This window comes from Trichinella spiralis, assembly GCF_000181795.1.
Source record: "Trichinella spiralis strain ISS 195 chromosome Unknown Scfld6, whole genome shotgun sequence".
NCBI lineage: Eukaryota > Metazoa > Nematoda > Enoplea > Trichinellida > Trichinellidae > Trichinella > Trichinella spiralis.
Genome location: NW_003526945.1, coordinates 1,850,326 through 1,875,136, shown reverse-complemented (window position 1 = coordinate 1,875,136; position 24,811 = coordinate 1,850,326). Strand labels below are relative to the sequence as shown.

General features: G+C 35.0%; 6 protein-coding genes across 6 annotated transcripts; 5 read left to right on the top strand and 1 right to left on the bottom strand.

The window, feature by feature from the left end:
- Window positions 1-433: 433 nt before the first annotated feature.
- Tsp_08103 (cuticlin-1) lies at window positions 434-4,724 on the bottom strand. Its single transcript, XM_003373461.1, has 8 exons — window positions 4,466-4,724; window positions 3,717-3,892; window positions 1,500-1,642; window positions 1,290-1,441; window positions 1,130-1,232; window positions 932-1,094; window positions 688-871; window positions 434-630 (listed from the first exon to the last, which is right to left on the bottom strand). Exons 1-8 carry the CDS (start codon window positions 4,722-4,724, stop codon window positions 434-436), a joined length of 1,377 nt encoding a protein of 458 aa, XP_003373509.1.
- A 2,043-nt stretch (window positions 4,725-6,767) lies between these two features.
- On the top strand, window positions 6,768-7,729 carry Tsp_08102 (conserved hypothetical protein; the record flags this gene model as incomplete). Its single annotated transcript, XM_003373460.1, has 2 exons — window positions 6,768-7,283; window positions 7,719-7,729. Coding segments are annotated over exons 1-2 (527 nt in total), but the record flags the coding sequence as incomplete, so codon positions are not given.
- Window positions 7,730-10,807: 3,078 nt separating this feature from the next.
- Window positions 10,808-13,445, top strand: Tsp_08101 (neurocalcin-like protein). The gene is made up of 4 exons (XM_003373459.1): window positions 10,808-11,046; window positions 11,112-11,340; window positions 13,144-13,354; window positions 13,416-13,445. Exons 1-3 carry the CDS (start codon window positions 10,898-10,900, stop codon window positions 13,339-13,341), a joined length of 576 nt encoding a protein of 191 aa, XP_003373507.1. The 5' UTR covers window positions 10,808-10,897; the 3' UTR covers window positions 13,342-13,354; window positions 13,416-13,445.
- A 1,588-nt stretch (window positions 13,446-15,033) lies between these two features.
- Tsp_08100 (WD repeat-containing protein 61) lies at window positions 15,034-16,412 on the top strand. The gene is made up of 9 exons (XM_003373458.1): window positions 15,034-15,064; window positions 15,118-15,220; window positions 15,271-15,356; window positions 15,394-15,441; window positions 15,488-15,723; window positions 15,782-15,869; window positions 15,946-16,039; window positions 16,094-16,268; window positions 16,326-16,412. The coding sequence occupies exons 1-9, from the start codon at window positions 15,034-15,036 to the stop codon at window positions 16,410-16,412; spliced, it is 948 nt and encodes a 315-aa protein (XP_003373506.1).
- Window positions 16,413-17,621: 1,209 nt separating this feature from the next.
- Window positions 17,622-18,684, top strand: Tsp_08099 (conserved hypothetical protein). Its single transcript, XM_003373457.1, has 4 exons — window positions 17,622-17,766; window positions 17,895-17,982; window positions 18,018-18,270; window positions 18,301-18,684. The coding sequence occupies exons 1-4, from the start codon at window positions 17,622-17,624 to the stop codon at window positions 18,682-18,684; spliced, it is 870 nt and encodes a 289-aa protein (XP_003373505.1).
- Window positions 18,685-20,823: 2,139 nt separating this feature from the next.
- Window positions 20,824-24,392, top strand: Tsp_08098 (putative surp module). Its single transcript, XM_003373456.1, has 15 exons — window positions 20,824-21,015; window positions 21,071-21,215; window positions 21,302-21,534; window positions 21,597-21,640; window positions 22,093-22,197; window positions 22,281-22,347; window positions 22,436-22,644; window positions 22,716-22,878; window positions 22,932-23,016; window positions 23,248-23,439; window positions 23,515-23,628; window positions 23,706-23,781; window positions 23,875-23,959; window positions 24,030-24,087; window positions 24,202-24,392. The coding sequence occupies exons 1-15, from the start codon at window positions 20,824-20,826 to the stop codon at window positions 24,390-24,392; spliced, it is 1,959 nt and encodes a 652-aa protein (XP_003373504.1).
- The last annotated feature ends 419 nt before the right edge of the window (window positions 24,393-24,811 follow it).

Genomic DNA, 24,811 nt, shown 5'->3' with positions numbered 1-24,811 from the left:
AAAAGCGTATTTGTGGGGATTTTGCCAAAAAAGGTTACATAGTGTTCTGATTTTTATGGGAACGATGGGAGCGGAAATGAAACCTGCGATCTTGATAATAAAGCATAAAATTCTTTTTTATTAATATTTATGCAGAAACTTTATCCTGTACCTCCCCTTTATACCCTTATAAGTAACATAGTCATTTTGTTCTCTTATCCATTGTCTTGCTTTTTCCCCCTGTTGTATCTCGTCTCCTTCAAATATTTTAAAACATTTATTTATTGCAGCAATTTAATATGGTATAATTTTGCACTGTTGTCATTATTTCAGTTTTATTCAATTTTATTTGTTTTACTTTATGAACGTAATTGTTAAACTGAACCATTTTTTGACTGCTATCAGAATTCAACTTTTTCAGCTTTATCATTAAATTTGATTGAAGTAATTTTGATCAATATTGTGGAGTGTATGTTCGAATTTGGGTAATTACATAAGCCACAAAAGTCAGTAACGAAAGTACCAATATGATTAAAGTCGAAATGAATATGTTGAATGCCATTGGAAGCATGCAAATGTTTTGACTGAATGATGAATTTATGTTAAAATTTTCTTTCTTTATCAATTCATGATTCCCCATCGCTGCAGTATCTGAAAATGCACGTTATGTGAAATTTTTCATTTTTAAGTAGTGCTGTTTATCAGTACCTAATGTTGAAATTTTTGCAAATCTGTCTTCTATATCCAAAACTACTATTGGCGATGCCATCAAATCTATGTCGACATTTTTTTTCATAGTTGTTGATGTTGAATTTGATGCATCATTGAATCTTGTTGGTAGTTTTACTCGCCTCGTTACCCGCATGCGTCCTATGGCACTGCAGGTAGGTTTCTGTTGTAAAATATAGTTTATAATATGCTTTTAGCCCATTTTTCTTGTACTTAATCTTACTTGGCATATTTGATTTTTGTTTTCTCGTTTAATTGACAACCGAACTTGGCATGTGAAATAAACATGTGGTTTGTCTGCGAATTTGAATATTGTTGTATCAATTCCAGCTTCCATATCGTTTAAATAAATCAGATCGGGCAGAATCGTAGTATCTTTAGAGCAACTAAAATTCGGCAGTTCAGAATTTGTAATGATCACATTTTTGAAAAGTAAGCAACTTGCCCATTTTCATCAATAACGTTGAACAATTCTCCTTCTCCATCATCCACAGTGCAGCTGTGTATGAACATGCAGTACATGTCTGACAATAATGGCAAGCATTGTCTCATACATTTTAGCAGTCATTCGATGTTATTACCTGGCATTGGATAAATGCACATCCATCGATGATAGACTGGATCTCCAACCTTTCCATGGCTAACTACAACCCCTGCTCGTCCTCCTCTGAGAACATGATAACTGCAAGTTGGCTCTGGTGGATTCATATCCAAATCTGACGTTGGAATTCCACTGCAAGAAATTGATCTGTGTGTTTTATTGATTTTAAGAATATACCGTGTATTTTTACCTCACATCCATGTTTTGTGTTACAATTCTGTCTTCTTCTATGTAAAAGCATTGTACATTAAACGCCCTATCAGTAGCCGTGACAAACGTCCGATGAAAAGTGATTATCAATGTAGTGGTCATGCTAAGTCCTTTGGGGTTTGTCTAAAATGATGTCATCAATTGGATACTTTTTAATATGATTTATATATGTTACGCAAAATCTAGACAATTGCTAATTTTTAACAATGTGCAGCAATTTTGTGAATTGTTGGCAGTTCGCAAGCTCCATTGCTAAATGTTGAAAATTTGCAAATTTCCTTGCTAAATGTTGACAATTAGCAACGTTTTTGCGTTTTATCAACAGTTTGCAATTCAAGATTTAAAAAATAATTATTAATGTAAAATTAGAAATTAGAAAAATATTTTCATGGTCACAATGATTAATCACCATTTCTAGATTTAGCTGAGAACTGCAGATGCAGATGTGGTCTAAGCACCTAAGAGACCACCATGTCCAGGTCAGTTTCCTAAGGGAGCAGCAACAGTCAGGCCAGGCTCCTAAGCGAACACCATGTCCCATCGGGATCGAATTTTATCATGTCAACGTTGATTTTGCAAACATGTTATTTTCGTTCGCGGAAATTTAGCTTCTTAGCAACTTTAGAAGGCAATGAGAAAATATTTCTCAACAAACCACATCTGCATCTGCAGTTCCCAGCAGTTAAAACCAGAAATGGTGATTGCTGAATGTGACCATCGAAATATTTTTCTAATTTCGCCTGACCATTCTTTGAAAATCTTTCCAAATTTGGTAATGGTGAATTGCATGCAAACTGATAATAAAAGGCCAATACTTTGCTAATTGTCAACAGTTAGCAAAATTGTTGCAAATTGTTGAAAATTAGCATTTGTCTAGATTTCGCATAGCATATATGCATATATTAACAGACGGAAAATATAAAACGATTTTAATTGTAAATCTAAATCATTCCTTTAAAATGTGCTCTGAAAAGGGAATTTTCTACTTTAATTTATTGCAAAATATCATTTACATGAAAACCATGTTCAACCATAAAAAATTATGATATTTTCTTTCATATCACTAATTTTAACTTTTATAAATCACGGGATTTTTTAAAGCTGCTACATTTGTGATTGTAAAGCAATATCTGTCATGTTGTCAAAGAAAAGAAGAAAGTAAACAGTGCCTGAATGGCTGCAAAGTGCAGATGGGCAACCTCAGCTGACCCCTGAATTTATTCCACCACTGAATCAGAATGTTCATACACGTTATTCTTCAGAAATGACAACGTCCTTGACGTGATTGTCTGTCATTCGGTAGTTGTTTATTTTCATGTTTACCGAAACTTGCCATTGGACAGCGGTCAAAAATTTCGATGACAATATCACCTAGTCACACTTAGCTGTCTGTTGATTTACAAAAAGCATATGTACAAAAATAGGTGACTGAATATATTATTCTAAATTAAAAAAATAATAACTCAGAGTACAATAAACTATTATCAACTAATTGAATTACAAAAAGCAGCATTCAATAATGACCAAAAACAATCATATTAATAACAAAGAGTAGCCGTTGTTAGTTTAACATATGTTAATTACCCACGTGCAAATTAATACGCAATCAGTTCTAATTTACGCGTACACAAATGATGATATTGTATTGAAATCTAAAGAATGCGTCTGCCTTTTTTGTTGTGCTTAAAAAATATTTCAACTATTTTATTTAATTTAAAACTGTTTTGCAGTTACATAACAATGATTTTCAAGAAAAATTAATGACATGATCTCAACATATTTGAAATCGAATTTAAGCTTCATTTATAATTAATTTTCACCTATTCATTAATAGTAATATTTTTAGGACAATTTTCTGCTAAAATATCAACAATATTAATTATAATCACATTCAAATATGAAACAAATTGTTGTGTTATAAAACAATTGTATGCTATTGCTAAATCTATACCTGTTATAAATATATTTTGATCAGACATTAATATTCAACTTAAAATGTTTCACATTCTAATTAAACATATATGAGACAATCTTTTCTATTGAATCCAAATTTTCTGATGTAATAATTTATAAAGTTGATTTTCTAAATTTGCCCCATTTTGCTGCATGTTTAAAATTAGTGCATTTATACCATATGTACAAACAGCTTAAAAAAAAGAAAAGAGCATAAATTCCATACTGTTCTCTGTCGACGTACACCACATCGGCTAAAATGAACTTGCGTAACAACGATGGTGTCCTTTCCGTTAACGTAGTCCCGTCGGCAGTCCTCATTTTCATAGTGTCCACGTACATAAACGTGTCCTTGGAATGGATTTTCCGTTTGAAAAGTAACCTGAACTGCATTTGGATGGCATTCAATGGCCGGTTCGCCTAAAATGAAAAATTTGGACAAAATTTAATTGTACCAAATTTTAAAAAACATAAAATCTTACCAATAAGACCATTCTCTAACAAAATGGCGCAGACGAGAGGTTCGATGAGCAACTAGAAACAATAATGCTGCGACAGTCTGATTTCATATTGCAAAATTTGAAGTTCTGCGAAATAATTTAAAGAAAATACCCTCAATTTATATGCAAACTTTCTGTGCAAATATTTACCCATTATTAACAAGTAGAAGAAGAAGAAGAAGAATAGTGAAGATTGTTACGCAAATAATTATATTTAAATGAGTGTTTTAACAGATGATTATAAATAAATACAGATGAATGATAATGTCTCGTGTGAAGAAAATATGAATGAGAATTTTGTTGAAAATTGTCCTTTGTTCAATTAATATTTATCCCTTCAAATGACAAACTTCAAAATTTACATTAAAGTTGCTTATCAAACTTCGGAATAAATTTATACATAAATTGATGCTCTCTTTAATTAAGTAATCTTCGCTTTTGTTATATATGCATGTCAAAAAGAAATTAAAATTAACAAAAAAATCATGCTTACAAGTAAAAGAAAAACTGAATTTGATAAGATAAAAGTGACAATGATCATGATCAAAATTTGCTGACAAAGTAATAATGTTCGGCAGTGCAGGTCGTGAGGCTGTTTGAAAAGCTGTGAGCGAAACTTTGGTCGACAGCTTTGGTCGAGTGGCAGGGGTGGAAGTGCTATTCATTGCTGCGACCTCAACTGTCGTGAACAATATCGACCACGGCGCAGTGGCAAGCGACAACCAACAGTGCAACAAACACAAGTGATGCATGCTCTAGGCGACAATTTTCAACCATCGGTCAGGAGGCTTCACAATTGGCGAAATGTGATCTTCTCGCTGAGTGCAATCAAAGAAACATCCGGTCGTTTTGCCTGACATTAGCAGCTTCACGTTGACCAAGTTTTGACCTCTGAAAAACAAACTGAAAGTCTCATTTCAAACAGCAATGAATACTTACAAAAATTTATTTATTATTTCATTTAGCATTTCAAATTTTAACGTGAATAAATAAATGATCATCATTTAATAATATGTAAAGTTCAATTTTAATATACTTCTCCTCCAATGATGCTGGTGCCGTTATTGTTGGTTGAACAATTTTTGCGAATAACATAACAACAACAGAATACACATTTGAAGTTTAAGTTTACTTATGCACTTAAAATATTAGAGAAAATGTTTAATTAAAAGAAAAACAAAGAAGTTAAGCATTATTTTAATTGCATGTATCCAATTTGAAGTTGTGCTGTATTAGAGAACACAGCAATACATTTAATTGCTTCGTTCTCCATCATTCTGCTTACGAGTCAAAGCTTCTTGTACTTTTATTATTTTCCATTATCGATAAATATTAATATTAAAATCCTTAAAACCTTACATAACACTGATGTTTAACTTGCTTTCTTGAAGCACAATTTCAAATAAACTAAACTGGCTTTTATAATGAAACTTATGAGTGGCAAGAAGTTTACACATTTGCAAGTTCTTTTAAAAACTTTGCTGAAAATGATAACAAATTGCAAAATGTTTGCCTGCAAGCATTATCCATTTAATGCTAACAGCACAAAATTATAATTTCATTATTTTATGACAATGCATTATCGAACTGACTTTTATCAGCAATTGATTATCCAAACTTTGCAATCAATTTCTGTGATCACGTTTCATATACTTATTACAAAAGTGGTTTCTTTCGTCATTCAATTGCTTAAATGTGAAAAAATTGTCTCACAATTTCTGCAACAAATTGTTCAATTTCTAACAAAGCATTTTCAGTTAAATCGTCGTAATCAGCGAAGCAAATTAAAAGCTCTGCTTGAATTTTCTAATTTACTAGATAGATCACCCTTGCAATGCTTTACCTTTCCAAATATATAAAATTCAATCTGACTGCTGTCAAACATAATTTCAACGCTAAAAACTGTTTTTCGGTTATGTTTCTTTTATTTTAAATGTACAACTTTGCATTCACAAAATGTATATTAAAATGAACTTTTAGTCTGTTCAAGTTGCAGAGGATTTTTCTTTTTTTTAACCAGAAGTGCAATGCATACATACATACACATATACATGTATGCTGCATAATTTTTCTCAGCAATATGTTTAATTCATTGGATGCTATGCTCTCATGATTTGCAACAACAATAACAACAACAAAAAAATCAATGAAAAAGACGACTGAAAGAGAAAATGTCATTTGGAATGTGAGAAGAAGCGATTAGCCGTTTTAGCAAATTTCAATGCTCGATCGTGTCGATTTTTGTTGTTCTGCAACTGTGACTTTTTGTTAATTTGATATCAGCGTGGCTTTTTTCCATTCCAACTTTACCCGACCTGCTTGCTCATTCTTTTCAAACATTGTTACTGGCCGGTTATCAAATTAATAATACCGGTCCACATCGATTATTAATATTTAACTTGGATGAAAAAGGAAAAGGAAAAAACAAACTTCATGGCAATCAACCTGCTGGATATGACTGTCCGCATCGCATATTGACTGGCAATGGCATAATCGCATTGATCAAGTTAACCTGTAAGAAGCTGGATCAATGACAATCGGCTGCCATTTTGGACGACCACTTAATAATTAGTGGCGTCGTCGATGTTTTATGCGATTAAATTTTCTTAAGCTGCATGTGGTAGCCGCTTTTTTTGCTCGTTTTTGCTCGATTCGACAGTTAATGTAATATGGTCCGTTGAGCAAGTTTGAATTGGTGAATTTTTCCCTTGTAGGGGTCCACAGCCTAGCTGTTGAGCTGTCGGCTGGAATCCCATCCGGTTAGCAATTTTTATTCTGCTTTTTTCTTTCATTTGATGAATACACTGAACGAGGTTTCACCGCCAACTTTGCAAAGGCTTAAAATTTCCGCGCTGTGTCGGATAAGTTTGTCAGGCAGTTTGCTATTAGCTGCAGGAGTAGCGATGAGCATCGTCGGTTATTACAGTCGTCAGGAAGCAAGTGCATTTGTGACATCTGATCCGCTGGTTCCTCTTTCATACTTAGGTCCAGTAGTTATGGGCGCCGGTGCCTTTATTCTCATCATCGTTTGCGTAGTCACGTTGGAAAGTCGTGATAAAAGCGAATCGAAAAACTCGAATTGGAAAAATATTTCGTCAAAATTTCGATTATCCTCATCTGAACAGGGCAACAACAACAACAACAATAATAATAATAATAATAAATCAGTCCAGCTTGAAACAGCTCAACCTCAATCTGTAGATGATTCATTCAGAAGAGGATGGCATAGCCGATTGATAGAAATTGGTCGTTGTTTCACGAAGCATGAAAGTTGTTCATTATCTGTTAGAGCAAAGTCCGACAACCGATCAGTGCCAACAATTCCTTCTTGACTACAACACGTTCAGGTTGGTACTTTGTTATATGACTTTGAAATGCTTGAATAATTTGTATCCAATTTTATTCAGATGAAAAACAACGGTACCGTTTGAAAATTTGTAATATTCACTGCCGTTATTGACGCATTGATTGTCAAAGAAGCTATCCACTTCATTTTGCTGTTATTGTTTTCAGTGCAAAAAAGTAAAAATGTTATTTTCATTAAAAAATTTGAATCAGAGTGGATAAGAAAAAGTGCTGAAATTTTCAATAAGGAATATATTTTAAATACAACAATTTCGTATACTGTAGTGAGTTTTAAACAAATGATGAAAAAGAAAACAAAACATATTTTTAATTTCTGATTCTGAATTATTTGAGAATTAATTTTCAAAATTACTTAAAAATCAAAAATGAAATTGTTTCAGAGAAGCAGTAAAGCAATTTTTTAATCGAAACAATTGACTATTGCTAACAAACTACTGAGGCATGTGCAAGTGAAAAAAAGGAACTGCCAAAATGGTGAAATTACGGTCGGATTGGCATTGTCTAGATAAAGTTTTTTTTTTATTTTTCCTCATTATAAGTTATTTTTTTCTGGAATGTCTTATGAAGAAAAAGAAAAGATAAAATATAATTCTTCAAGTCACAGTTCACTTCAGTATTCTCTTTCAATCACCGCAAGCAAACATACATATTAACTATATCCAAACTTGCGCCACGGAATCTATTAAATGAAGCATTGATTCTTGTTTCAATTAGAAATATTGATAAATGTCCATATAGCACTGGTATGAGCAGTTGGAGATGAATAAGAACCAATAGATGGTTGGTCGGCAGCTTTGCAAAACAGCAAACGTCATTCGGCTAAGTTTGACCGCTGCGTAAGCTAGCCGCCGCTTGCTGCTAAGAAAAGAATTAGCCAACATCTCGCAAGTTTTTCATTTCAGCGACGTAATTGAATTTACTTAATAAGATATTTGATGGCTTGTTTCTTTTATACTTTGACTTTTCGCGGAATCATTTTTTTCCCTTTCATCAATAATTTGTCAAGAAACAGCAAAGAAAAAGATCTACTATCAATTCAATTGTCTAATAGAAAAAAAGCACAAATGAATCAATTTTAATTATCCACGTCGGTTTGAAAGTTCAGCATTTCTTGATTAAATGTACAATTTTCACATGCAAACGTTGCAATTGTTTCGTGTAATTCATTTTGCCCATAAACTCGAATTATTGGAGTTTCTCGACGTGAAATTATTTCGAAATGTTCAATTATTTGAAATTGAAAAAAAAAATTCTTTTTTTTTAATACAAACCAACAAAATCTGCTTTCATTATTATTTATTCCAAAATAGCAACTGGAAATGCAAAATTTGCATGTTAATCAGCTACGTCATTTTTGTTAAAGTTGTAATGAAATTGAAATTACAAAAAATGGAACTTTGAAAACTTACTATCGAAACGTTTGTTTTTTTCTATTGAACTTTGTATCTATTTTGCATAAATAATGTTCACATTGCAAAAGTTGAATTTTCTTTATTATCAATTTGCATGACATTACTGTATTCTGTAATCCTGTATCATTAATATACTGTAAATGTGAAAAAAAAACTGTTCAATATTTTTATTTTTACAAGTGAAGAAATATTTTAATAAAATTTAACAACAAACTATTACACATTTTGAATTTGAATAGTTGCATTTTATAAACAGTTGCATTTTATGAAGAAAAATTTTAAAGATTAAAAGTTGAATTGAAGAAAAAAGAAGAAATTATTATTATTTATATTCAATTCGACTGAAATATGAGTATGATGGAAGACGAAAAAATCTTCATCACAAACGTCAATGCAAGACGTTTGAATTTCAAGTTCAAAAGCAAAATGCAAACTTGTGTGAGATTAATTTTCTACTTGATGTCAAAATGCAAATTATGAATATTGATGTAATTTTGTCACCGCAATATTGCATTATTGACGGAAGAGCAGAGTGATAATAAATCGGTGAAAAGGTGATTTTGTAAAATTTGATTTCAATAAAGTAAAACCAAATTGTCAAAGAAGTTTCATAATCAGGATGCATTATTTTTGCACTTTTTTTCAACAGCAAATGTTGGAAAATAAAAATGCAAAACCGCCATCGGTTAATTTTGTTAGCGGCAACAAGCGAACTGCGTCATCATTTCAACTCTTTACTTTTGATAAATGCTCTTTCAATCTTGTCCTGACTGAATGTTTGCCCAACATGTGGAAGAATGTATTGCTGTGAAAAAGCTGGCCACGGGATTTTTGCTATTCAAGCATATGTCCCCTAGGCTGATGTTCTCTATGAAGAAGAAGAAGAAGAAGCACAGGTTTTACAGCAACATTTGCTGCATTTGTGATTCGAACATATTTTTCCAACAAACAAGCAAATGTTTGTTTAGCCTGCAGCAAGCAGCCTGATTCAACGGTACGTGCAGAAAAAGAACAATGATAAACATTGAAAAAGTGAAATTAGCATGAGAGATTGTGAAAAGAGAACAATTTCAAATAGACGCAACAACGTGTAGCAAGCAACTTATATCATTTTATTCGTGCAAAATTGAAAAGGTTGGAAAAAATGTCACATCGAAAAATGTTTCAAGTGATATTTTTTAACAGGAGATAGGAATAATTTTTCACATAGTCGCCGTTATTGCAATTCTTCTTTAGATTTTGTCTTTTTTTTCTCCGTTTCATCACATCAGCGCCAACTTGAAAATTTTCGTTTAACAATTTTTCAAATTAAAATAATCATAATAAAAATATTTAATAATGATGAATTTATTAATCACAGAAAAGAAAAGAAGCTTAGTCTTTCTTCTTAGTCGACCTGATGGATAAGTATAATGGTGATTAATTAACAAAAGCAAAAGGATGAGCAATTTTTGCTGCGTATTGTCAATTAATAGGCACAGAAATTGTTACAGAAAAGAAAAAGCATCCGGCGGAAAGTTGGTGCCGACAATGAAACGAGATTGATTTGAAATTGTCAAATGAGTTTGCACAAGTGGCACCAACCGATTACGGGATTATTTTTGACAAACAGCTTCTTATGCGTTGATCGCTCATTTGTGCTTAGCAATGCTGAGCAGTAGTGTTCGCATTTTCAGGAAATGGTTTATATAAATGATACGGCTGTCTTTTCTCAGTATAAATCGGTCGCCTGGCGATAAACATCTATTCTTCAGTGTCCCATCGGCACCATGGTGTTCGGCTTCACGCTTGGCGTTCAGGCTTATTCGTGCCAAGCACTAGTGTTGCCAAAAACAAGCTCAATGGACGTGGAAGTTTCGAATCAAACAATTCGGCAGTGATAATTTGTCGAGAGGTGGTCGCGATTCATTTTTCTCATCCTGCCTTCTTGCCGTCTTGTCGCTATTACATTCGAATTTCTATTTCTATTCTTATCCACAACTCGCTTGTCATTTGCTATTATAATAATAATAAACGCAGCCTTTTCATCTCTTTCTCTCCCCCACTCCCTCTGTTGCAGGCTAGAGATGGCTAATCACTAGTTAGTAGTAGTGAATACGTTGTTGTGCATCAGTCTCACAGCGACCGACGTTCTCCACTGCATCGTGATGGGACAAAAAGGAAGCAAACTACGCCCTGAAGCAATCGAAGATATTCGTCAGTGCACTGAATTTACAGAAATGGAAATTCAAGAATGGTACAAAGGATTCATGAAAGATTGCCCCTATGGACATTTGACAGCGGAAGAATTTAAAAAGTACTATTCAATATTTCATTTTTCATTTCAATTTGATATTAATAATGACAATCACGTGTTTCAAGAATTTATGCATATCTTTTCCCGTACGGAGATGCGTCCAAATTTGCCGAGCATGTATTTCGAATTTTCGATTCCAACGGTGATGGTTCGATCGACTTCCGTGAATTCATGTGCGCACTGAGCATCACCACACGTGGTAGGGTCGAGCAAAAGTTGGAATGGGCATTTCGCATGTACGACGTCGACGGCGACGGTTACATATCAAGGCAAGAGATGCTCGACGTTGTTTCGGTTTGTATTTTTGCCTTTTGGAAATTTGCATAATTTTACAGGAAAGATTTGTAGTGGAAAAATTACTTCTTTTCGGGGTTCGTCAAATCAGGAGCTACTTGAGTTGTTGTTTGTTGAAAATGTAGTTAACCCTGACACGAACTTTGGTGTCATTGAACAAACCCGTTTCCAAAGCAGAATACCCCCAACCATTTATTTTTACCAATTAAATATTTGTTAAAGCTTGTCGCCTAATTAAAAGTGTTTTCACTTCTATTGTCCAAGAATCTCGCCATTGGAAAGAATCTATTTGCGAAAGGGAAGCAATAACAAACTGCAATAAAATCGAATTTATTTATTAATAAATAAAGCAAATGTTTAACAACATTAAAATTAAAGTGGTCGTAGAATGACAATCATCAAGCAGAGCCAGTGGGGCAATTTATTTTGGCATTTCTTAAGACGGCAATTTTATAATTTAAAATTAAAATTTGCTATAAAATATAAATGAAAAAACAACAACAGTACTAGTTTAATCATTTTACTGATTACTTTAATAATGCATTTTCAAATGTTTTCATTGAAGTGCCTCAAGAAATGTGGTTCCGTTGAAAAACTGAACTACTCGACTTCCAAGTAGAAATTTCAACAGCGGTTTCAAGTGTTCAAAGTTGTTTTAAAGTTAGAAAAATATTCAAGCTAACTTTTTTTTAATAGCAACCAACTTTGCTTTTTTTTATTTTGAATGAAAAAGTGGAAAAATTAGATTGTTGTAAAGATAAGATGCACCGTTTAAATGTAACAATGCAGAGACTTGTTTGCTTTTAGGAGAATGCTTTTTTTTAATATTCACATTTGAAAGGTGAACAAAGTGACGATTAAATTTTATATGAAATTGAAATGGTGATGGAAATTTTTTGCAAAAATATTCAATTCTGTCACTATGGTGCAACATGATAGATTTAATCCGAGAGTGTTGTTGCTATTGTTGAATTTCATTTTGAAAAATATTCACTGTTAGAATACTGTATATTAGTTAGATTCATTCATTGTACGACAAAGGAATAATCAAACACATCTTCTGGTCAAAGGGTTTTCGACTAATGCGACATGTTGTCGTTCAAAGAGGCTAATATTAGTTGGGCGTGTTGTCAGTGTCTCTGGGGTAAATTGAAGAGATACAATTTTCCCACTGAGAGTCGACGTTTCAATGTCCAAGTGTCACAGTATTGGTCGAATCGATCAACTATGCCAATAATCGAAATCACTAACCTGACACGGCCTCTGCAAGTTCTATGCTATTATTAAAGTTGATTGATACTAGTGGTATTAATCTTCAACAGGCAGCAAAAAGCGCTTATCAAACGTGTCAAGCTGCTTTGCCAACATTCGTCATTATTTGCTTTTTTCTTTCAATTTGAAAAATGAATGAAAGAGAATTGAATTTTATCTATTCATCATTGAAAATTGGTCACCTCGTGTTGTATAACATTTCTCTGATTTTTTATGTTATTTATCGTTTTTATTGCTTTGCGTGCTTCTTCTATTGATTCAGTGGACTTTCAAAGGGAGAAAATAAAATTCAAACTCGACGTATCAGAATCTCAAAGTGGTTTAGTCAAAAAGCAGAGAGGTTCAGCTTATATCGAACAACAACACTTGTGTCATGTACATCAATGTAATAACGGTCGGTGCAATAAAAAACAAACAACCATTCCCTGTAGAAATAAGAAGTAATGTCAATCGGAAAAAATTGAAACCAAAATTATAATAACATAATTTGCAAATTGATAAAAAAACTATTTATTTTATTCATCAATTCAGGCTATATACAAGATGATCGGAAATGTGTTGAAAATTCCTGACGATGAAGCAACACCAGAAAAAAAGACCGACAAAATTTTCAAAGCTATGGATAAAAATGCCGACGGTCTGCTTTCTTTGGAAGAATTCATTCGAGGCGCAAAATCGGACAAATCTATCGTACGCTTATTAGAAGAAGGTGTTACTTTTGTAAAATAGAAAATACAAAACAGTATACTATTTCAAATTCGATAATCAATTTTATTCATTTATTTGTTTGTTTCTACGTTTAGAATTTTAAAATTTAAATCGGTTTGTAAATACGTTAAATATATGCATGATCAGAATGGAATGTGGCAATGGCTTTATCGTTACGTCGTTTTGTACGAAAAGTGACTGGAGTGTTTGTCAAGTATTTACTTATTTCTTTACGTTTATTAAAAGTTGAATATTCGTTTATTTCACGTTTAACTCTGTACAAACTTGTGAAATACTCTTTTTCATTGAAATTATTTATGGAAACTTCATTTCCACCACTCATAAGCTTTTTCCTAATATAGTTATTTAAGGAAATGAAATTCTTTAATGCAACGTAAACGATAACGCAACTTTAATAATATGACATTTTTCATATCTTATATTATTAAATTAAAGAAAATTTTAAATCACTCTGTTAAACAAAATTAAATTGTTAAATAAATGCTAAAAATAATTTCGTATCCATTAATGCCATTTCACATTTTAAATAATAATATGAAAATCGAATATCAGGACTCACAGAACTATTTATAATAGGTGTTTATAAAATATACAATATTTGTATGTAGAAACTCCAAATAATACATAAAACAACAAAATAGTAGAAACTGAAAATCAAGATTATGCTCAGCAGCAAGCTCATTACATTTTTTCAACTGATAGGCAAGTAAAATGAACAGTTCAGGATACAGATTATGAACAATAAGTTGAAAACTATAAAAATACACAAATCATTTCATAATTAAATACATAAGTAGTAGTGAGCAGTGTTAATAAAAAATAAAATCGATAATGAAGTGACATTAGTTATTAAATTCACTTATTCGAATCTAAACAATCATGTTAAGAAATCTTTGATTTAAACTTGAAGATCGTTCTTATGGTGGACTGTATAGGATATTTATAGAAATTAACGACAATCGATCTAACGAAGAATAGGTTTATTCAAATGAACAGTAAGTAATAGCAGTGATATGGCGAGAGAAAAACAGTTCGGGCGGTACGTGATACGGAGTATTCCGTGTTATTGTCCCTCCTCCCTCCGCACTTGTATTTATATCCTTTTCTTGACCTCACTCCGCGTCTGGCGACCTAGATCATCGAAAAGTAATTAGAAAATCGGCTTGGTTGCGCAATCCCTCAGACTGTGCAGCTTAGCCGGGGTCTGAACAGGCGCGCTGTCAGCCACATTTCACTTTGACGCCTTTTCAGCAACTGACCACCGGAGTTGTGGCAGATATATGACAGGACGCTGACCTTTTCACCGCTTAATTGCTATTCCATTGTTTTCCATTGAGAAAAACAAGGGGTGCAACTGGCGTTGCGCAATTGTTGTTTTCGTACCAGGAGCAATGTTTTGTTGCCACGGGGATTTTTAGATAGTGATGAGCAAGTATTGAGAAGAGATTTCTCAACAAATCATATCAACAGTAATCTTGTTTTGATTCGAAGAAAAAATTTTACAAACAATGTTTCAATATTTATATTATGTAAAAATAAAAGCATTATCATATTAAAAAATTTTTTATTCTATGTAATTACTTTTGTTTTTACTTGTTATAAAATTTTAAATTAAGCTTGAGCATTTTTAATACTGTAATTTACCTTCGTGAGAATTTTTGGTTGTACCACGGCGGATTTTTTACTTCAAAGATGTTTCGACTTGTACATAAAGTTGAAGATGGTATTTAAAAAAAATTTTTAACATCAGGAATAGTTTTAACATGAAGTTTTTAGTGCATTCTGATGGCATTTTGACTAGCTGCTGGTCGAGGAAGGGATCTGAAGAATATATTGTTACAGCTGGTTTGGATAATAATATGATAGTGTGGCAAAGAGAGTAAGTTTTGAAAATTTTAAACTCTTTGTATTGCTGAGTAGTTATTTCAGACGAGGCAGAGGGTTCGTAGCGACGCGTCTTCTGGAAGGGCACATTGGACCAGTCGCTTGTACAAAAGCAACGCCTGACGGAAGATGTAAATTTTTTCTTTTTGGCAGAAATTATTCTTTCAGGGGATAACTGCATTAATGCTTGCTGTGTGGAAAAGCAATTTTTTAAAAGTATGAATGCTATACAATAAAAAGTTATCCTTTCGAAAACTTCTAGATATGGTCTCTGCTTCGACGGATAATCTGATGAATGTTTGGGATCCAACAACTGGTGAGCAATTTAGTAGCATCCAGTGTGATCCTATGGAAAATTCTTTGGCCGTTTTATCGCCAGATGGAGATTTGGTCGTTACATGCAGCAGACATGGGAAATTTTTGGTGTTCAAAATGATGACAGGAGAAAGAGTTTATGAAAGCGAATCGACAACAAGATACTACTATTCTCTTGATTATGTTAGTCATATTATTATTTATTTAAATGTATTTTCTTTGTTTTGATATTAATGTTTAGTCGCCTGATGGTAAATACATTGCTGTTGGTTCGAATGAAGGTATCGTTTACTTGTACGATACTGAGTCATATCAGCTTATCGGTTCTGGTGAAGGCAAGCCAAATTTGAAATATTCTATAAAGACAACTTGTTCTTATAAATTTTATTTCTTGGTTATTTTTAGCTCATACCAGGTCCATACGTGGACTGACTTTCAGTTGTGATTCAAAGCTTTTATTTAGTGGTTCAGAGGATAAAAACATCAAAGTTTGGGACATGTGAGAACAGTTTGTTTATTTTGCTTATTTTAATATTTCGACTGTATTTTAAAGTGGTTCATTCCCCAATGTCATCACTTCCTCTTACGGGCACTTATCTTTTGTTACTGACATCGCCGTTTCACAAAATCCAGATGTGTTTGCATCTGCATCAAGTGATCACACTGTGAAAATTTGGGATATGACCACAGGAAGGTGCATTCAAACTTTGGCTGATCACGTCTCCCATGTAAATGGCTGTTTTAGAAGTTTCATTCCGCGAATAATTACTTATATGCATTTTCAGGTTTGGTCAGCGAATTTCAACCATGATGGCACTCGCCTCCTTTCTGTCTCAGATGATGAAACAATGAACTTTTACAGAGAAATTTAAATGGATGCTTTGGACAATTAAAAAATCTTTATTAGTCATTTTGCTTTTCTTTATTTTTCATATCTTCAATAATTAACAATGATAATTGCACATTTGAACAAATGGCTTGCGTAAATTCAAAATTTGCATAATGTACAACAGTATGATGTTTTTTTAAATACGTGTACATTTTTTCTGCAACTGCGTAATAATGTGTGTTACTTTTACCAATGATTATACAAAATATTGCGATATTACTGCGTGATACTTACTGATTATATTGAAATTTTCAACTTCGTTTTCAATCAACGGGTGTTAAATATTACTGTTCAGATTTTTAGAAATTGTTCAGAAATTTCATCGACTGTGAAGTATATATATACATGTATATATACACACATGTTTGTCATTTTATTGACAATTCTCAAGAGAAAAAGTTTAACGCATGATGTCGAGAGTTGAAACAAACTGACAGTTGATTGAGCTGAATTTTGAAAAATAATCTTCAACTTGGAAGAATCCACCAAATTTTATTCAGCGTATTTATTGTTTGTTAGCTCTTATGGATGGCTAATTCATACGTGCAAAAGTGTCTACACTTAAATTGTAAATGCGTCAGTTGTTTGTAATTACTGGATTTTTTACGGTAAAAATGAATTAAATTGTATTTGAAGCTTATAATATATATATATATTATCACGACGTTAAAAGCGTTCCGAATTTGCAACCGTTGGTTTGCTATAATGCTAAAGTACAGTATTTAATTTTCAAGTACAAAACAAATTCCGCTAATAGAAAACGGCAATTGATCAGATTTTCCACGTCAAGAATTTTGCCAATATTATGAAAGAATGGAAGTTAAATTTTCAGCTTTATATATAAAAAAAAGATCCAATGGTTGTAAAAGTGTCGTTGTCAGTGATTGAATCGAATATTGAGCACGATCGACGTGATCGATTGAAAGATTGTTGTTAATTTAACAAAAAAAGAAAAAAATATATACATTTTCAATTTACTAAAGCAAGACCAGCTCTATTGTATGGTCAAAAAAATGCCATAGTGCAAAATACAGAAATTGGTGAGTTAAGTGACATGAAGGCAAAAATTTTAACATTTGGCTCTGTGAAATCGTCGCCTCGACACTATCAGTATTGATTTGTGATAGATCGTTTCGTCGACCGGCGGTTCGACGGTGGTGCTTCGCATTTTACGAAGCAAACTTTCCTCGTAATGACACCCTTTGCGATAGAGTCTTTCGAAACGTTTCAACATCTTGAGACGAATGTAATTGGTGCTGGACAACGATTTGAAATTTTTCACTTTAAAAAACGACTGGCCAGCCACCATCGAACCCATATTCCTGATGTCGACATTGGTCACCTCTCTCATCGACAGATCATCATTATTTTCTGGGAAAGAGAAAGAAAAAGCAGAGAATTAATTTATTTCAAATTAGCAACGACAGAAAAAAAGTTCGCTTATTTTACCATCAAAATTTCGCAGACTGTCAGTATCAGCATCCGCATCAGGAGCGTCAGTGTTGGCGTCGAGTTGGTCGTGGCGGTTTAGTTGCGATCGCCAATGACGGCCCGTAGTGCGATCCGGATTACTGTCGACCCGATCCAGACCCGTTTCAAGCGCATCACGTCGCATCCTGGCTTGGCGTGTGCGTCCACGCGCAGTGTTCGATGTAGCGGCAGTCGTCCGGCGCGTGGAAGAACGGCGAGTACGCTTGCTGCCGTGTGGGCGCTCCATTCTGCGCGAGTTGCTGCTGCGAGACTCGTCGAGGCGAGGTCTTCCTTTTCGGCCGCCGCCGGTGCCGGCTCGAGTTCTACCAGTACGGACGTGGGCTTGGCCGGCGGTGCTAGACAAATGGCCAGTAGGGGGCGAAGAATGGTGACAATCGGAGAGGCGACCATCGGAGCGAGAGGGGCGACCATCGGAGCGGGAGGGGCGACCATCGGAGCGGGAGGGGCGACCATCGGCCCGGGAGAGGCGACCATCGGCCCGGGAGAGGCGACCATCGGTCCGGGAGAGGCGACCATCGGCGTGTGTTTCAGCAACGCGAGCGTCGACGTGGCGCAGTTTATCGGTTCGCCTGTTGTTGTTGGCGCTGGGTCGCCGGCCGTCCGAAGTTAAGACTGGAACCCTCGGGTCACCGCCGTTTTCCAACGCAGCGGATGTGATACGGTCGCGACTGCGTCGGCCACGCACCCGACCACTCTTGCGTTTGTTGTGGTTGTCGGCGGATTGTTGGCTTCGACGACGGGTGCCCCTAGAGCCGGCGTGGTGATTATTCAACCGCGGTCGGATATGCGGCTCGCGGTCCGCATGCGGCTCGGTTTCGTCGGCAGTTCTGGACTCGTAGCTATTGACGACCGGCTGCTGGTGAGTCTGGGCGGGTCGGTCGAGAACGTCTGCATCCCAGCGTCGGTGGCTTCGGCGTCGGCCACTGTTGCGTCGACGACGATGCCCCATTTCGTCGAAATAATTCTAGCAACGGCAATTCACCGGTCCCAATTGTTACTAGAACTGATCAAGCCATTAATGACCATTAATTAGGTCAACCAAACGATTTCAATTCGCGCCAGCAAAGTACGCGAACGCAAGGGCAATTCCAACCAAACTCCAACTATGGTAAAATCTTTCCCTAATTATTAAATTTATCAAATGTCAATCAATGGCGTGGAAATTGTACATTTCACACAACAGCCCGCTTTTTCATTAAACAAAATTGCAGCTTTTTCAACTTCGATATATCAAACGCAATTCTCTACCCGCGCCTGTTTGAATAGAAACTTTGACCTGAATTTGAAATCGCGCGTTCCTCCTAAAACGCAGCTAAATCAACAAGCAAAAATAACGCGATCGACCACCAAAGCAATTGCACAACTCGAACAACAGTTTCAAACAAACTGTCCCAATGCAACTATTCCAACCGACGCCAATTCAAATCAAAAATAAGCCAGTCCAATTATTGTTCGCAAACAAACGCACAGCGTGCTTCTGTCGAAGCCACCAAAGCTCGGATTACACAACAAATGCTATCATCATCCGCAAATTGGAAGATTCACGATCACAAACGCCCACTTGTTCTGATGCAAGCAATATGAAGCAAAACAACGCAACGGGTTAACTACCTTACTTTACAGCCGAAAGTTGATTAAAGAAAAGCAGGGACATTAAGTAACTTTTTTGACAAACAGTCATTGCAACAAGCATTTGAACATTTCAAACTGCTATTTCATCGCACAGTTCATTCTTCTGAGTGTCAAATTATTTTATTTTGATTTTTGTGAAATAATTTTTACAATTTATGATGCAAATTGAAAACACAAACGCGAAAAAATTAACCAAAAATCAGTTTATCAAAATATTTATTAAAATAAATAAAATAAATTAGAAATTGAATTAAATTTAAATTTTTCCAATTATGAACAATAAGAACAGAATCGAAGTTTTACCCAAAAATGAACATGCATATAAAATATATTTAATAATATATAATTAATTTTAGAGTGCATTTTTCTTTTTAAATATAATACTTTTATTATTTTTATAAACTTATTCAGTCCTAAACATGGAAATGCTATTCAAATTACTGTAGAAGTTCGATTTTTAAATAAAGCTATTTAGAGCTTTTTAGTTATAATATTTGAACTTTTAAGTTATAGGAGAATATTTTATTTAAAAATAGATTATTTTCAGTATACATTGCATTGACAAGTTGATTATTGCTTACTGTAGTTTAGCATTGTAACTTGATTGTTTGCATTGTTTTCCAAGTGCCATTCTGTAAAATTTTTGTGAGATTTTCTAGACCAGCAGCATGTCTAGCTTGTTGAGATACAAAGCTGAAGAAGCACGTCGCAAAGTAAAATAGCCATTTCAAAGTGGCAGTTGTGTTAGAGTGATATTTTTTTCAGAAAGAGGAAGAAATGACCAGAGAAGTTCTGAAAGAATTCGAAGCGACGTTCCAACAAACGCCCAGTGGTGACGATAGAAAAGCTTTCACTCGTGGCAAAGGCGCTAACACGCCCGAAAGTAGTTATGAAAAATAAAAAAAAAACGACGAATGAATATTTTTATTCATTATATAAATGTGTTGACGTGTTTAGTCGGTCCCTCGTCATCAAAATTGCCCGTTCAAAAAGTGTCCAAATCTTCCGCTTCGTTTTCGCTAGCTGAAGCTAGAAAACAAGCAGAAGAGAATGCGAAAAAAATTCTCGAGGCGAACTTCAAAACTCGTCCTCAGAAGCCAGTACAAATATGTTGTTTGCGAAATTTAACAACTCGTTTTCAATTGTATTCCATTGTTCTTGTAGGGAAAGAAAGGCGAAGAAAAGCGATTGTCGAATTTGGAAACGTTTAAAGAAGAATTGAAAAAGTTTGCCCCAATCTTGAAGATTTCCCACTGCTGTGCTTTTGATGTATGTTGAATTTTCAATTCAGAGCTCAAGAAGAACGAATAGTACGGCGTCGTATGCGAGAACAAATGCAAGATCAGCTTGGTGTCACTATATCCCCGGACACTGATGGGTCATTGGATAGTCCTTACGCGAAAGGAAATTACGATCTTGATCCAACTACGTCCAATTTGTTTCTCTCCAATTTGAGTTTCTCCGTAATAAGTGGTGAAATGCGTTAATGGTTCGACTGAAATTTGAAAGTTTCTCCAGGTGTCCGAGAATGAAATACGCGAGTTGTTTGGAAAATTTGGTCCGTTAGCTTCTGTTAAAGTATTATGGCCGCGCAGTGACGAAGATCGCCACAAGAGCCGGTTGACTGGGTTCGTTGCATTTATGACTCGAAAAGATGCTCAGCGTGCGTTCAGCGCACTCAAAGGTTCAAAAATGCACCACTGTTCTTGACACGGTATTTGTTCATTGATCACAACGATTCCATTTCAGGCGTTATACTGCACGGACAGGAGATCAAACTTAGCTGGGGAAAGCCCGTCACCATACCAGTATATCCTGTCTACGTTCCGGACGCGATGATGAAAATGATTGCACCACCACCGCGTTCTGGTTTGCCCTTCAACGCCCAGCCCAGGCGGAAAGATCGGGATGCGTATACGTGGCCTTTGCCGGAAGATTTAATGGAACCTGAGGATCCTGTTCAACAGAAAATGTGGCGAAAGGTTTGTTTTGATATTGCTTGCTTTAATTATTAACCTATATGACCGAATTTTATCTTTTTCAGATGATCAAAAATGCTGTTGTGAAAGTTGTCATTCCAACTGATAGGTACGGTTGAAATTTAATCACGTTTTAATTATGTCTTTTCTTGCGTTTGTTTCTTCTTCAGTGTAAAAATAATTTTTTACTACAGTATGCAAAACGTTTTTTTTTTCATAATTCTAACTTGACAATCTATATGTTTTTTATTTGGTAATTTTTTTTGGAATGTTTACAATTAGGTGTTTAAAATTTTAACAGTAATTTTGATGCAAAAGTTGGTAGAAGTTTATTTGCTAGTTCGTCTTTTGAATGCAATTTATATTGTATAGATGAGTTTAGTTGAATTTGGGATGTTGCTGTTTTGTGAATACATGTTATGATGATTAGTCAATTCTGGAAATTATCCATTTAAGAAATGTACTCATTTTATATATTACTGTTTTTGAAATATTTGTATTGTCAGTGTGGGTTTGAGGAGTGAAGTTGCAATAATTGGATGTAAGTGGTGTTGTTTGTAGACCGTTGTTGTGCATTATTCATCGAATGATTGAATTCGTCGTTCGAGAAGGTCCACTGTTCGAAGCGATGATAATGGCGAAAGAGAACAAAAATCCAATGTACAGGTAGAATTTACATTTCATATACTAAGCAAGCAACGAAGGTTTCGTGTATATTTACATGTGCATGTTTTTTTTCAATTTCTCAGCTTTCTGTTCGATAATACTAGTGCAGCGCATACTTATTATCGGTGGAAATTATTTTCCATTCTGCAAGTAAGTATTGTTTGCTTTCTTTGCTATCTCTACCAACGCTTTCAAAGCACAGGTGAGAACGTTGTTGGTTGTTCATTGTTCATTGTAGGGGGATTCGCCGGCAAAATGGAAAACGAAAAAATTTCGCATGTTCCAAAATGGCAGCTATTGGCAACCGCCTCCGTTGAATTTTTTCCACAATGGAATGCCGGAAGAGTTGTATTTGGAAAATGAAAGGATTTCTGGGCATTGTTCAACAGAAGAAGGTGGTGGTGATTCGTCGAATTTCAAATCCAAGCGTGGGCAGCTTTGTTCTGCGTAAGCTTCTTGTTATTGTTGTTGTTGTTGTTGCTTTATGTTTAATCAAATCTTCCCGTTTTTCAAAACAGAGAATTGGTTGCTTTGGAAAAATTGTTGGAAAAATTGACGATGGAACGGAGTAAAGTTGGAGATGCAATGGTATGGTGCGTTGAGCATTCTGATTTTGCGGAGCACATCGTAAGCGTGATTGCCGATAATATTGAAAATGAAGATACGGCACTTCCAAAAAAGGTGGGTTTTTTTGAAATTGATTTCGAAATATTTGATAAAATTTCACTTTTCAGATTGCTTTATTATATTTGCTGTCCGATATTTTGGCAAATTGTTTTGCAGAAGTGATGAACGTCAGCTATTACCGTACACAGTATTGTGCTATTTTTTTAAAATTAATTCTTTATTATCTTTTTCTTGTAAATTTCGATTTGTTCTCAATGTAGCATTGAAAATCGTCTGGAAGGTATATTTCGCAAGTTGCACGACAGCTACAAGAATATTTCCGCTCGACTTCGGGCTGAACAGTTTCGCCAACGAATTGCCAACTGTTGCAAAATGTGGGAAGATACAGCAGTTTATCCGTTGGAATTTTTGGCACGATTGCAGGGCATTCTCCTGGGCATCATTCCTCCGGTAAACAATACGATTTTACTTGTATGTTCTTTTTTTTGAAAATATGTACTCAAAGTTTTTTTTCCATTGATCAGGAACCAATTCCATCCGATATAGACGGTGTTGCCCTTGATGAGACCGCAGCCGAAGAACTGTTCGACGACTATGACATTGATGGCGTACCTCGTGAGATGTTCTTCTTTCTTCTTTTGAACATTAATTTGATTTAATTTAATGTTCTTTTTTAAAATTGTATTTGAGTTGACGAAGATATGATGGACACGATGGCGTCGTCGACTTCTGCTCAGCAGCCCAAGGCGAAATTTATCCGCTCCAGGTGGGAAGAGGTTGCTCCGCAATTGGTCAAAGAGCAAGGTGAGAGCAAATTGTGAAATTGCATTTTTCTTCTTCTTCTTCTTCTGATTTCTAAGAAGAAGAATATAATAATTTAGCATTTTCATCGTGCAAATGGGAATCCTGTGACACAGAAAAGCAACAAGATATTTTCGACACCGGCGTCGATGGAATGTGAGTATATATATATATATATATATATATATGTAGGGGGTTGATTTTTTTGGAAGAAGAGCTGAAATGAAGAAACTGTTTGTTTTCTTTCAGGCCAGTGGATGAGAAATCGCGATCACCTTCTCACGGAAAACACGAACTATCTGAATATGAACGTCAGCAGTTGCGCGAACTTGAAGTACATAATCCCTCCATTATATATATTATTATAATAACTCGCTTGTTGATTGCTTGTCATCCATCTTCAGGTTAAAGTGGTCACGTATCAAGATGCACTTGAATCGGGTAGTATTGCACTGCAAGAGGGTATGACCATTGCGGAACAAGTGAACAACTATCGAAACTATTTGTTGAAAAAGGTTTTCTTGGTCAAAGTGCTACTGTTGCTGCTGTTGATGTTCAATTGATCGCACATTTCAGGAAGAGAGCAAGAAGCAGAAGAAGAACGAGAAACGATTGCGCTCATCCAGCGGCAGAAGTGGCGACAGCGGCAAACATCGCCACAGGTCCCACAAGAGGGACCACGAACACGAAAGCAGGCGATCGAAGAGGAGGCACGCCCACGGGCAACGGTCGAGATCGAAAAGCAAAAAATCTTCGCACAAGCATAGCAGACGGTATCCGAAGTTTATCATTTATGATTTTTGGAATTTTCAAGAAAATAAAGTTGCACTATTTTTTCCAGCTCTAAAACATCCTCGTCGTCACCTTCGTCTCTGACATCGTCGGCGCCACTCAAATCGTCAGTTGAACATCGGGATAGACACCGAAGGAAGTGATTCGGCATTTGTTTCTTTCTTTCTTTATTTTTGAGCTCAGAATGTGATGAAATACATTTGAGATTGAAATGGCAAGGACAACGAGCATGCAAACAGCGAACGAAATGTTACTGCTGTATTTATTCAAATTCACTGATGAATTTTAATAGATATATACATACATACATACGTATATATATATATATATGCATACATACATACATACACACACACATATATATATATATATATGTGTGTGTTTGTGTGTGTGT

Excerpts from the sequence above, each read along its gene's own strand:
- Tsp_08103 (XM_003373461.1), bottom strand. The coding sequence starts at position 4,724 with ATGCATCACTTGTGTTTGTTGCACTGTTGGTTGTCGCTTGCCACTGCG. Across the intron at positions 1,233-1,289 it reads GTGCATTTATCCAATGCCAG|ACATGTACTGCATGTTCATA; the intron begins GTAATAACATCG and ends CATTATTGTCAG. Across the intron at positions 1,095-1,129 it reads GTTGCTTACTTTTCAAAAAT|TTGCTCTAAAGATACTACGA; the intron begins GTGATCATTACA and ends GCCGAATTTTAG.
- Tsp_08101 (XM_003373459.1), top strand. The coding sequence starts at position 10,898 with ATGGGACAAAAAGGAAGCAAACTACGCCCTGAAGCAATCGAAGATATT. Across the intron at positions 11,047-11,111 it reads ACAGCGGAAGAATTTAAAAA|AATTTATGCATATCTTTTCC; the intron begins GTACTATTCAAT and ends ACGTGTTTCAAG. Across the intron at positions 11,341-13,143 it reads AGATGCTCGACGTTGTTTCG|GCTATATACAAGATGATCGG; the intron begins GTTTGTATTTTT and ends TCATCAATTCAG.
- Tsp_08100 (XM_003373458.1), top strand. The coding sequence starts at position 15,034 with ATGTTTCGACTTGTACATAAAGTTGAAGATG. Across the intron at positions 16,040-16,093 it reads AACATCAAAGTTTGGGACAT|TGGTTCATTCCCCAATGTCA; the intron begins GTGAGAACAGTT and ends TGTATTTTAAAG. Across the intron at positions 16,269-16,325 it reads TGGCTGATCACGTCTCCCAT|GTTTGGTCAGCGAATTTCAA; the intron begins GTAAATGGCTGT and ends ATGCATTTTCAG.
- Tsp_08099 (XM_003373457.1), top strand. The coding sequence starts at position 17,622 with ATGACACCCTTTGCGATAGAGTCTTTCGAAACGTTTCAACATCTTGAG. Across the intron at positions 17,983-18,017 it reads GCGATCGCCAATGACGGCCC|ACCCGTTTCAAGCGCATCAC; the intron begins GTAGTGCGATCC and ends GACCCGATCCAG. Across the intron at positions 18,271-18,300 it reads CGGTGCTAGACAAATGGCCA|AGGCGACCATCGGAGCGAGA; the intron begins GTAGGGGGCGAA and ends TGACAATCGGAG.
- Tsp_08098 (XM_003373456.1), top strand. The coding sequence starts at position 20,824 with ATGTTGAATTTTCAATTCAGAGCTCAAGAAGAACGAATAGTACGGCGT. Across the intron at positions 21,016-21,070 it reads TCTCCAATTTGAGTTTCTCC|GTGTCCGAGAATGAAATACG; the intron begins GTAATAAGTGGT and ends AAGTTTCTCCAG. Across the intron at positions 23,782-23,874 it reads GACACCGGCGTCGATGGAAT|GCCAGTGGATGAGAAATCGC; the intron begins GTGAGTATATAT and ends GTTTTCTTTCAG.